This window comes from Eumetopias jubatus, unplaced genomic scaffold (genome assembly GCF_037043125.1).
Source record: "Eumetopias jubatus isolate StellerSeaLion01/CBP00866 unplaced genomic scaffold, mEumJub1_p1.0 scaffold_17, whole genome shotgun sequence".
NCBI classification, from domain to species: domain Eukaryota; kingdom Metazoa; phylum Chordata; class Mammalia; order Carnivora; family Otariidae; genus Eumetopias; species Eumetopias jubatus.
This window is the reverse complement of record NW_028274823.1, coordinates 77,036,662-77,049,076: the sequence shown is the minus strand read 5'-3', so window position 1 is coordinate 77,049,076 and position 12,415 is coordinate 77,036,662. Positions and strand designations below refer to the sequence as shown.

Genomic DNA, 12,415 nt, shown 5'->3' with positions numbered 1-12,415 from the left:
TGTGCGGAGGCTGCACACAGTGGCTCTGTCCACAGCTCAAGCTTGATTTTCCGGGAACCCAACCCCAGGCTAGTGCACTTGCCGTAAGCCCACGTCTCGTGCGTCGAAGCCTTCTGCCTGAACTTCTCCGCTAGGTGCTCCACGCGCTCCAGCCTCCGTATCTCGTTCAGCAGCCACTCCTCGTAACCTTTCTCTGCCTGCTCGAGCCTCTGCCAGGCGCCGGCAATGTCCTGGGGGCGTTCAAGGACAAGCAAAGGCAGGTTTGTTAACCCTCAGGCCCTGGGCTTTTCTACAAAGCCCCTCTCTGCCGGGAGTCTGACCGGTTTTCTTTGTGTTTTCTTCTCCTTGCTTCCCCCTCATCCAGCCCACAAATAACCCCTCTGCTGTTTTGGCTTTCAAAGGTTTTACTTAGCGGCCCACCTTTTTTAAAACTAACATGGTTGTTCTCATCAGCCAATAAATGCCTGATACTTGTCCAGATGTGGACAAAGGCTTACAGGGCTTTAATCTTCTGGCTTGGAAAAGATGACGCCTCTAAGCGACTCAATTCAAATCAGCTAACACTCAGTAACTGGGCTCAACCAGCCAGCCAGCCCGCCATCAACAACCATTTCCTGGACACTAGCAAGAGACTTTTATAGAAGAATTAATGATACCTAGAAGGTTCCCTGCCCCTGAGTAGCTTGCGTGACCGCGGGGGGAGAAAGAAGAAATAAGTACAGTTGACCTTGAACAACACAGGGCTTAAGAGCGCCAACCTCCGGCACAGATGAAATCCAACGTACAAACTCTGACTCCCCCAAAACTTCACTACTAACAGCCTGCTGTTAACCAGAGGCCTCACCAGTAACGTAGACAGTTGATTAACATGTTTTGTACGTCATATGTATTGTATACTGTATTCTCACGCTAAAGAAAATGTTACTAAGAAAATCAAAAGGAAAATACATCTACAGTACTCTCCTGTATTTATTGAAAAAAAAACCCCATGGGTAAGTGGACCCGTGCAGTTCAAATTCATGCTGTTTGAGGGTCAACTGTAATTAAACATGGTCACTGCAGAGAGTGATCGGCTCTGAGGTAAAAACAAAACGGGGTCAGGTGATGCTGAGAGCCCAGTGTGGGGGGTTCCTTCAGGTTGGTCACTTGGAGAAGACACGTCTGAGGAGGTGGCATGTGAGCCGAGTATCTCAGTGACAGAAAAACCCAGTTACGTAAGAGGTGGGAGTGAGCGCTGAGGCCTGAGGGGGGCTGGTCCTGTGTGTGGGGGGCAGGTGAGGCCGCGCGGGAATGGGGGGCGCAGCAGCAGAGACCCATCGTCAGGGGGTGGAGGGGGTCAGATCACAAGGTATCCTCTAGGCCAGGTTCACGAATCTGGATCTTAGTCTAAATACTCTGGGAAGTCACGAGAGGGTTTTGAGAAGGGGAGACACACTCTGGTTTCCATTTTTAAAAAAAGCCCAGCTGATGCTGTGGAGATAGTGAATTTTAGGGGCCAGTGAGAGGGGCACTGCAGGGCCCGAGGAGCGGGGGAGAGGGGAGAGAGAGAGAGAGGGAAGGAGGGAGAGAGAGAGAGAGAGAGAGAGAGAGAGAGAGAGAGAGAGAGGTGTCTCAGCAGACAGAGATGACCGTGCAGGTGGAGAGCAGGGCACAGATTCAAGATAGAATCTGGATGCTGACCCGACGGGACTGCTGAGGAACTGCACGCAAGAAGGTGATGGAAAGGAAGAACCCGGGATGCCACCTGGGCTTGGAGCATCCGTAACTTAGGGATGGTGATGCCACTTGCTAAGACAAGCATGCCACAGAGGGCCTCGGGGATAGGTCGGGTCTGAAATGCTCTGAGACGTCCACGCCGATACATGACCCTGGAACTGGGGAAGAAGTCTGAGCTGGAGATGCACAGCTGGGGAGGCACAGCTGGAGATGGAGATGCACAGCTGGAGATGCACAGCTGGGGAGGCACAGCTGGAGATGCACAGCTGGAGATGCACAGCTGGAGATGCACAGCTGGGGAGGCACTGGCCTTCAGGCGGTGAGGAAAGCCACCGGCCCGGGGGAGATCCCCTGGGAGGGACGGGGCAGAGGGTCAGCACCATGCCCGGGAGAGGTCCTCCCAGGGACTGGGGTGGCGGTGGGGGGCGAAGCTCTGGCCATGTGTGGAAGGATCCCGTGGGGCGGGAAGGGAACGGTGAGGTCGAGAGTAGAAGGAGTTTCGAGGAGGCGGCATGGCTAACGGCGTGGTTAACAGCGTGGTTAACAGGGTCAAAGCGGCAGAGAATATGGAAATGAAAGTGACAGCAGAATGTCACCACGGGGGCCTCTGAGCCCAACGGGAACGGTCTCCGGAGGGGACCAGCCAGGTGGCTGCAGGGTGAAGAGTAAAAGGAGTAAAGGAGCAGTGAGCAGCTGAGAAGGGTTGCCACCGGCAACTCCTGGAGGTTCTGCGCGAAGGGAAGCCAAGGGCCAGGACTGTGCTACGAGGAGCAGAGGAGGTGGCAAGGTTTGCGATTCTCGAGTCCCAGGTGCGGGTGCCAGGGACTCCGGAGAGCAGGGAAGCCAACAGTGCGGGGAGGGAGACCCATGCAGCACCAGGCCCTGGAAAGGTGACCGGGTCTTAAGCGCAGGTGAGAGAGGGCATGTGATGCAGGTGCCAGGAGGCCTGGCGGGAAGACGCAACCGGGTCATGGGAGGGCAGGGGAGGCGGTAAAGGCTGCTCTAGGCGGGGCACCACCCCAGGAGCAACGGGGGCCAAGAACCGCACACTGGTGGGGAAAAAACCTCCCGAATGACGCGGTTACAGGGCCCACATCCTATCCATTCGCTGAAAGGACCTGTGGCCTTCTGGGCGGCCCATCGGAGAGGAGGCTCCGGAAACAAATGGGGTCCGGGGGCAGGCACTCACCGACACCATCTTGCCCTCGGAGGGCATGAAGGCGGGCCGGTTGCTGATCCGCAGCTTGGTCTGCAGCGTGTTGAAGTTGATCTCCAGCTGACACTTCTCCTGCACCTTGGGCGGCTTGTGCTTGCGCCGGTAGTCCCGGAAGTCCTCCAGCTTCTTCTGCATGGCCTGCATGGTCTTCTCGGGGGTCCGGTTCTCCAGCCAGGGGATTGTGCGGCGAATCCATTCCAACAGCTGGTCCCAAAACACACAAACACTGCTGGAGATGCCAGCAAACCCCGGCCCCCCCACCCCAAGGTGAAAAACAGAAGCACCTGACAATTGGAATGCATTCCACCGAATGTTCCTAAAATGACAGAGTATGACTAGAATACTCTGGACTGAGGGGAGGGGATAAAAAGGCATCTTTAGGCACATGCGCTGTGGCGTGAATGAAAACTTCAGCGCCGCCCCGCCTCCAACCCATGGCCGCTGGTGATCACCCCCACGGTCCCACATACAGGTCGAAAACTGCAAGTCAGCACGAGTCATGTTTCACAAGAATGTGACATTTACAGGAAAGTCAGGGACCAGACATTAGCCGACAAATGCTGGATGGAGCTTTCAAATGAAAAACAAAAACCTGACATGGGATGGAAACTCAGCAAAGAACTGGGTTTAACTTAAAATGTAATTCTGTTTCAAAGAAGCTCAAATCTCATGAATCTATTGACCAGAAAGATACACTGTAAATCTGGGACTGACTCAATGCCAAATTATATTTTAATTTATCACTCTGAGGAAATCCACACGATAGAAGTGAAAATGGTAGTGAATTCCTAAGAATTAAGTATATTCGCCCCCTTCTCTCAAATTACGACCAAGTTGAAAAGCCAGTAATAATTGACACTCGTAATTACTTGGAAAATGACAGCAGGTAAGAATAAAAATTTGCTAAAACGGTGATACACCCACAGTCGAAGGGCTTGAGGAAGATAAATGAAGGACCAGGGAAGAAAGGGAAGGCCAGAACTCCTGTCTGTCCTTTGGTCCGGTCATGCCTCTACCCTGACGTAGGTCCCTGGGTTAAACAATGCTGCCAAATCGAATTTTCCCATAGCAGCAATATGAAAACATAAACTCAATATCATCAGATCGGATTACTATTAACCACTCTTTTGGAAGATTTATTCCAAGTACCCCGACGCTTTTCCCAGGACAGACCAAATATCAGCTAAATCAAGTCAGAGCAAAAATCATTTGGTCATGGACATGTGTCACTGTAACTGAGTTCACCCCAGAGAGGGTGTGGGGTGCCGCTCGCTCAGCCCATCCCCTGACTGGGGGGAGCAACATGGGAGCAGTGACGGACTGCTTTGTTGCTATTTATGCTCTAATCAGAACAGAAAGAGGAGCAACATGGAAGGTGCTATTCTAACTAAGAAGCTGGCTGAAGAGCTGCAGAAGGCATCATGGACATTCATGCTCAAACACCTTCAATGGGGGGCTCTGTCCTCCCCACATTTCCCTCAGATATTCATAGACACGCACACAAGGCCGAGCCGTGTCTCACAACGGGCTGGGCCAGTCCCTGGGACGCTCAGCTGCTGCGTGGAGGAGGGCTTCTGAGTAACAGAGGGCACGCTAGGTGAGGTGAGTAACCAATGAAGCAGGGAAAAAAAAAATCAGTAATGCGGTGTCCCCTGGGGGTGTCCGACCCTGGCGGTGCAGAGCTGAGCATGCAGTCACATCCCACGTGTCTGCAAACGTGCAGACTACCTCTATGCTTTGGGACCGGTGGGGAGCCCACCGTGATGGCTTTTGTGCCAATCCGTATGTGGCCACAAAATGAGCAACCCCTAAGATCAAGTGCGTTTTCCCACTTTGATTCTGTCCGAGATGAAAAATGCAAAGAAAGGAAACACTGACAGCCGGGGTGTCCCCCTCCGTGCCTCTCCCTCTGGGTGGGAAGGGACGGGACTGCCGGGCACCCGCTTCCTTTACCTCACTTGCTAGCCTCTCATATTCTTCCATCAGCCTCTCATTCTCTTGATTCACAGCAAGAACCTTACATATCCTGTTAGCCGCTGTCTCGGCCTGTAAAACACAATAGGTAAACAAAACAGCTCCGTGGACAGGGATGCGCATGCACAAAACAGAACGTGGTGGGGCAGGAGAGGAAACGAGGAGATGGCGTGCTGATTCAAGGTCGGGGTGGAGGGAGACTGAGGGTATGGCTGTTGAACACCATGAGTCATTTCACACCTCGTTTTACACAGACTTACACGGCAGGCTGAATGTACTGTGGGGAATAATGGGGAGATACCATTAGTCTAAAACACAAGCTTTGTAAAACATCAAGCAAGTTAGTGACAGAAATATGTGGGTCAAGGAAGCCGAAATCCCCCGTCCCTGAATGTCCACCTGAGCACTCTACTGACCTCCTGACTATGGAGCCAGAACTCTCTAGATAGCATTAGCCTTTGGAAATCAAAGCAAAAAACTAACCGGGTCCTGAATCTATCTTGTCATTGCACTGAGTTCGCTGAAGCCCTCTTGTCCTGAAATGAATACACCAGAACTTGCTAGACGGGATCCTTCCCCAGAGCTAAACCTGCTTTAAGATTTGTGCGACCTCCACGAGACGTCATCGAGGTATACAGAGTTCTCGGTTGTCATCTTGTGGAGGGGAACTTGGGCCCGGGGTGGCAAAGTGCCCTGAACCATGACCATACGACAAATTAAGAAGAGCAAGCTGCCTCTCCTGGCCTCCAGCCCATCCCAAAGCCTTGCCTCTAAAGCCCCGTTTGCAGTTAGCGTCATTTGCTGGTGACGGTCGTCGAGAAATCACAGAAATGACACATACTGTGTCCCCCGCACCCCCCAGTCCATCTGTTTTCTCCAAGTAGATTATGTGAAAGGGTGACAGGTGAATAAGGAGAAAGCTGAGGGACGTTCACCCACAATGTGTGCCTTAAGAAATGTGAATTTTTCTGAGGTTTTCACATCGTGATCCTTTCACTATTTCAATTCCATGAAGATTAGTCTTGAAAGGTGTTAGAACAGATCACTGAACAGTGAAGGCAGTTTCTAGGCGGAAAGAACAAGGGGCACTGGGAAGGCGCTCATCTGTCCTAGTCAAATCTCCCCGTCACTGTTCAGGGACCGTGGCGCCATTTTCAAGGCACTTTTTTTTTTTTCCTAAAGCACCAAACGTTTCCCACAATTGAGTAACGAAATCAAAGCAACATCTTAGAAGGAAGGAAAGATTTAAAAACAAAAACAACAACACTTCGGGAACTGTCTGAAGTTAAAGCTGTTAAAAAACACGAAGGATTCACAGTTTGGAACTTGGCATATTAGGTCTCACAACACACTTACAATTCCAAGGTAAGATGTGAAGCGCACGAACACACACCCAGGTACGCACACGCACACACACGCAACTAAAACTGGTGCAGAAGAACTGCACGGCAGCCCCGATCCACACGTGCTGAATACCTGCTCCGCGCCCGCAAACGCGTGGTAGAAGCAGGAAACGTAAGTCATGATAGCTCTTTCATCGGGTTTGGGAGTGTTCACAATGTCTGAAGGGAGGGAAAAAAATAACACAGAAAACAAACACACATACAGATGAAGAGTAGAAACCAGGGTGAACAGAGGGAAGAACAAATTGGTTTACACCGATCCATTTTCTGTGTGTGTCTGGGGCCCACAATCCTAAAGCTCAGGAGGGCTCTCCAGCATGGACACGGTTTGTGAATAGAAGGGCTTGCATGGCTTGAACCAGCATGTTTTCGTTGTTGTTTTTTGGGGTTGGTTCTGTTTTTTAATAATCAAGCTGAGGGCTTTCCGCCTCCCCCGCCCCGTGATGAGCTTCTACAAGTGCAGTCAAGGCATGAATATGGGGACCGTGTGCTACGTATCAGGGCTTGTTATCACTTCCTAGTGACTCGTGAGGCCCACGTCCGCTCGTCTGTTGACCATATCAGGTCCTCTGTCACTGCTGCTCTGAGTGACACGTCTCGCCTTGGGAGTGACATGCTGGGAACACTGGCAGCGCCCCAGGGCCCCCTCTCTCCTGCCCCTTCCCCACCCCACCTTCCTGTCGGCTTTCTGGCTCCTGGGGGAGGCGGGGGGGGGGGGAGACTCACTGGAGAGGACATGCTTTTAACCTGTTCTGTGCCTACTTACCTTGCCATTTACAGAAATCGCCAAGGGTAACAAAACCTCTAAAGAGAAGGACAGACACGGCTTGTACTTATTGTGATTCTTGCTACCGTTTGTATTAGCTGCCGAAACCACCAACGGGAAGAGAAAACAGGACCGTGTGAGCACACAACCTTTCTCCTTCCACGCGACACCACTGTTTGCTGAATTGCTTTTTAACTTTGAACTCGGTTCGGTCACTGGATAAAACGCAGTTAAAAAGAGACCGTGTAATTCCCTAACGGGTGAAACCTAGTCACCGGGTTTTCAGAGGGTATGCCTAGAAAGGATGTGGGGTTGTATCACGGCATGGAATCTTCTGGAAAACAAACATGAACGGCGTACTACTGCATGGACAGAAAGTAAGTTTCAAAGAAAACTAGACTAAAAAAGACAAATGACTGCCTCCTCAGAACCAGACAGGTCTCCTTACTCAGAGGAGAGGGGAAAAGAGAAAAACAATTGGGAAAAAAAAAAAAAATTAAGACACAGAAGGTGAAGGGTGAGTGGTGATTCATGTTTTACATCCTCACCTTCTGTGCACCAGCAAAAGCATGATAGTAACAGGAAACATAAGTCATTATGGCTCTCTCATCGGGTCTGGCAGTGTATACTAAATCTGTGTGGAGAAAAGAAGGTTAACTGCTCGGATGTTCTAGCACCCGCAGGCTTCGGCCAAGTGCTGCCTCGGAGAAGTCAAAGCAATGAATCTCCCCACCGCACCCCTCCCACACTTACGCGGTTAAAATGTTGGCTCCAGTCAAAGAAGTCGGACCTACAAAGTCATTGCTCTCTGTGTACTTTTGAAAATTGCCAAAGAGAAGGACACAGCTAATGCAGAAGGGCCCTAAATGGGCAAGGAGGTCATATCCATGGCCAGAATCGGAGTTCTGGAAGCCCACCGGATGCACGTGACAGAACATTCCCTGAGACTTTCTCCCGCTGCAGACACAGATCCCTTCTGCGAGTCCACACAGAACCTACACACCCAGGAACCCAAGCCTGGTGCTCACCTTAAGGAAAGGTTTGTGGAGGAAAATAGAGAAACAACTTCCAGAACCTTTTTTTTTTCCTTTAAAGATTTTATTTATTTATTTGAGAGAGAGAATGAGACAGAGAGAGCAGGAGAGGGGGGAGGGTCAGAGGGAGAAGCAGACTCCCAGCCGAGCAGGGAGCCCGATGCGGGACTCGATCCCAGGACTCCAGGATCATGACCTGAGCCGAAGGCAGCCACCCAACCAACGGAGCCACCCGGGCGCCCCCTTCCAGAACCTTTTAAAAAGCACAGCAGATGGTTAAGAGGTGGACAAGTTTCTCCAGTGTTTACGATGGGAACGGTTCATGGGAGAGTGGCCCAAGGAGCCACTGGAGAATCCCCACTGAGGGTTCAGGCCCCCACACAATGACAGGAATTGAGGCCAACAGCAAAGCTGTGCCAGAGGGACGAGCGTTCTGACAGGAGGTGGCCAGCTCAGGACGTGGCCGAACCAAGGACATGCTAACACGATGCCACACAAATGTAAACTTAGCTTAGAGAGGACAGACAGACGAAAAAGGAAAAGGAACTATTTATTCTATGTTGCTACTTCATTAATTTATTGACTCTCTCCCTCTAAAGAGTTTTTGAAAACCATCAACAGATTCGGTGGAGCGTATTCAAGCGTTAATGCCCAATAATACAGGGTGTGTTAAAATGGTTAAATTAATGAATGGGTAAAATTAGAATCCTACTTTGAAGGTCACTGTTATAAGCTGCACTGTGTCCTTCCAAAAGATATGCTGAAGTCCTAGGTCCCACCCCTGGTAGCTGTGAATGTGACCTCATTTGCAAGTAGGCCTTTGTAGGCAGAATCAAGTTAAGATGAGGTCCTGCTGGGGTAGGGAGGATCCTTAATCTAACATGACTGATGTCCTTATAAGAAAGAGGGAATGAGACGCAGAGACAGCGAGGGAAGAGTAATGCTACCAGAAGCCAAGGAAGGCATGGGGCTTTCTGCAGCTGGAAGAGACAAGGAAGGAACCTCCTCTACAGGCTTTGGAGGAAGCATGGCCCTGTCAACAGCTTGGTTTCAGACTTACAGCCTATAGAATCGTAAGAGAATAAATTCCTGTTGCTTCAAGCCACCTAGGTTATGATAATTTATAATACAGTCACCAAGAATAAGGAGGAACAGAAGATTGACAATTGACTATAATCAAGTTCTTTGCTTTTCCCCAATAATGCCAATTACGGGAAGAAATGGACCATGATGGAATCATAGTATTAACAACAAACAGAGAGCAACGTAAGTTCTTTGAGGGCAGGACCCTACCTTATACATCTCATTCTCTCCCAAAGTACCTAGCAGAAGGTCTTGCCCATGATAGGCACTCAATCTATGTCTGTTGAGTGGTAAGTGAATCAGGAACAAGTGAAATGAATGGATGGTCTCCACATATCTGTGCTTTCTATGGTGTGCAAATTTATCACATATACAGGGCACAAAAGTTATTTGAAACTAGTCCCCAGCACGAGTGATGCTCAGCTGCAAAATGCTTAGACGTTCTTTCAGATCTAACTAAACTAAATTTAATTTAGACCCAAAATGAAACGTGGAAGTTTGAGAGGTACATGGACGCCTAAAGGTTCCATATTCTCTATTCTAATTCTCTAACTTCTGGTTGGAAGGAAGGATGTTTTTCCTTGTGGAGTCCTGAGCACTTCACAAGAAGATTTATTTGCTAAGCTTGTCTCCATGTGGTAAGGAAAACAACAGCGTGTTGTTACACAAATAAAAATGGTAAGTTTTTCTTTGCAGATCACAAACTAAAGCATTCCGTTTCTTTGCCATAGCTGAACCTTTTACCAAATTCTTTCACTATAGTTTTGCTGGTGTGGTTTTGAGCAGGATTTTTAAAAAGAATTCATGAACGAGCTGCAAATGAAATGCTCTTCACACTCCTGTGGCCAATGACAGAAACTTCTTCAGATTCCTAAGTACATCAGATGTAACTTGGCTACAAAGTTTTATAAATTCCCACTACACGGCCACTGCATGACTAGGCCACAGACTTTATGTAGGTCAGTAAACATAATTTTCCTCTCACCTTCAGCATCCAGCATTTTGGGAATATCCAGGTGCTTCTCTGCAATTTCCATGGCCAGGTTAATATTTCCTATTGGGTCATCCTGCATGAAAAACAGCACAGCAAGTGTTTGAATATATCTTTTGAACAGGAATTACCAGTAATGTGTTTTACACTCCTCACTTTTAGAAGTAGACCTCTCCAAGCACATAACCACCATAGTGTAAGTAATCTTCCTTCGTATCTTTTTCCAGTCGCTTCAAACATTTAGAGAAACACCAAAAATGATACGAACCCCACACAACGCATGCACACTCCAAATCATAAAAGGTGAGCCCAAGGTTTAAGAGGACAACTGTTTTGCAGACAGGAGAAAAGCTGTCAGATCTTTTCTCACGGGCTGGAAAGAACACTCCGAACACCTCCGAGCTGATTTTCAACTCTATTGATAACAACCTTTAAATGATTCCAGAAGAAATCATGAAACAGACATTTTCCAGATCTGGAAGGTGATCACAGAGAATACTTAGTACAATGCTTTTGTTTTAAATATAAATATAAGCTGAGGGGTAAAGAGAAGGAAACATGCAAGTCGGTGAAACTTCTGGATCCCCAAAGAAGGTCACAAGATGACTATAAAGAGCAAAAATTATGCTTCTAGGATGCCAAAGACTGAAATTGTAAATGAAGACTGTGAGAAAATTTTTCTTCTTAAGATTATGTTTATCTTCACTGTGAAATTGGTTAAATATATATATTTCTATACATATATATATAATAAAATAGATTTAACCAGAGGTGTATAACCGAAACACCAAAAAATTTAAAGACTTGTTTTGGTCCTCTTAAGACATCATTACAAACCTGACATGGGATGGGGGTAGTTAAGATAGAAAATCAAACTGAAAACTAGTGTTAGTTCAAGGATGGCTTCAATGAATTTTAACATCAAAGCCACTTAAACATTGTAGAAACTGCAATGCTTTACAACGAGTACATTTGAATGGGCTGAAGTAATTTTTTTTTTTAAGATTTTATTTATTTATTTGACAGAGAGAGTCACAGTGAGGAGGGAACACAAGCAGGGGGAGTGGGAGAGACAGAGAAGCAGGCTCCCTGCGGAGCAGGGAGCCCGACAAGGGGCTCAACCCCAGGACCCTGGGATCATGACCTGAGCCAAAGGCAGACGCCTAACAACTGAGCCACCCAGGCGCCCCTAGGCTGAAGTAATTTTAAAGGGCAGACTTTACAAACACACTCACGAGGCTCAATGAAGAAACCCAAGTTAGGTTTCCTGGCCTCACAGAGTATACATTTCAGGCAAAACATTTTCTTTCAAGTAAATGTTTTAACAAAGCATATAATCATATCATTAAAAGAAGCCATATTATAACATAAGTCTTACCTGTGTGTTTTATGCATATGTTTATAAAGCCAAATTGCTGAATAAAAGTTTCTTTCTTTTTGTTTTAAATATGTAAGAAAAATTTCAGCATTAAAAATAGACTGATTCTGGGACTCTCTGAACACTATCTCATTTATACTGTAACTGAGAGAGAGAAAATATGACAGTTAAGTATTTTCTTGCCTCAGCTACTGGCCATGTGACATTGGGCAGACTGCTGAATTCCATACTTCCTTCATCTGTAAAACCTACTTCATCAGTGCATTACATTTCACTGTGCACTGTGAAGACTGAATGAATGTGCATGTATATGTGTAACATACATATTAGAACATGTATTAATATACATATATAAATGTGTGATATATGTCACATACATATGAATATATACATACATATATAATAAACACATGTATTTATTTATAAGAGTCTAATCTAGAACTATGTAAGTATTAGCTGCTACTGCTCATTACCATCATTTTTCGCTCATCTTCGACAGCCAATGGTCGGCTGACCATTTGTAAAAAAAACTGACCATTCTAACCTGCTAACGAAACTACTTCGATCTAGAACAATCCCTTCATTTTGCAAATGAGACAGAGATTCATTGAAAAAATATACACCGTCTCCATGTTTGAAACATCATCATAACTCCAGAATAAGAGAATACGGGCTTTGAAAAGTTGAGGACCTCGGGCAACCTTCTGTTACGGAACTGTAGGATTCATCTTTCCCTACGAGTCAGTTCTCCATGAGCTCCCCTGCAGTCATCGGGGATGGGCCCGCAGAGAGGCAACGAGCAGGTGACAATTAAAAGGCGGCAAAAGTGACCTCTTCCAACAACCATGCAGAGC

General features: G+C 47.6%; 1 protein-coding gene across 4 annotated transcripts in view; it reads right to left on the bottom strand.

The window, feature by feature from the left end:
• Positions 1-12,415, bottom strand: part of ACTN2 (actinin alpha 2) — a 65,100-nt gene that overhangs the window by 17,485 nt on the left and 35,200 nt on the right. For 3 of the 4 annotated variants that reach the window (XM_028104515.2, XM_028104516.2, XM_028104517.2), the window contains exons 7-11: positions 10,178-10,259; positions 7,624-7,709; positions 4,886-4,978; positions 2,906-3,136; positions 83-230 (exon numbers count right to left, since the gene is read on the bottom strand). In XM_028104515.2, coding sequence (XP_027960316.1) covers positions 83-230; positions 2,906-3,136; positions 4,886-4,978; positions 7,624-7,709; positions 10,178-10,259 — 640 coding nt within the window. Of the gene's footprint in view, positions 1-82; positions 231-2,905; positions 3,137-4,885; positions 4,979-6,382; positions 6,469-7,623; positions 7,710-10,177; positions 10,260-12,415 lie in introns of all 4 variants that reach the window. The other variant, XM_028104514.2, reaches the window with a different exon arrangement.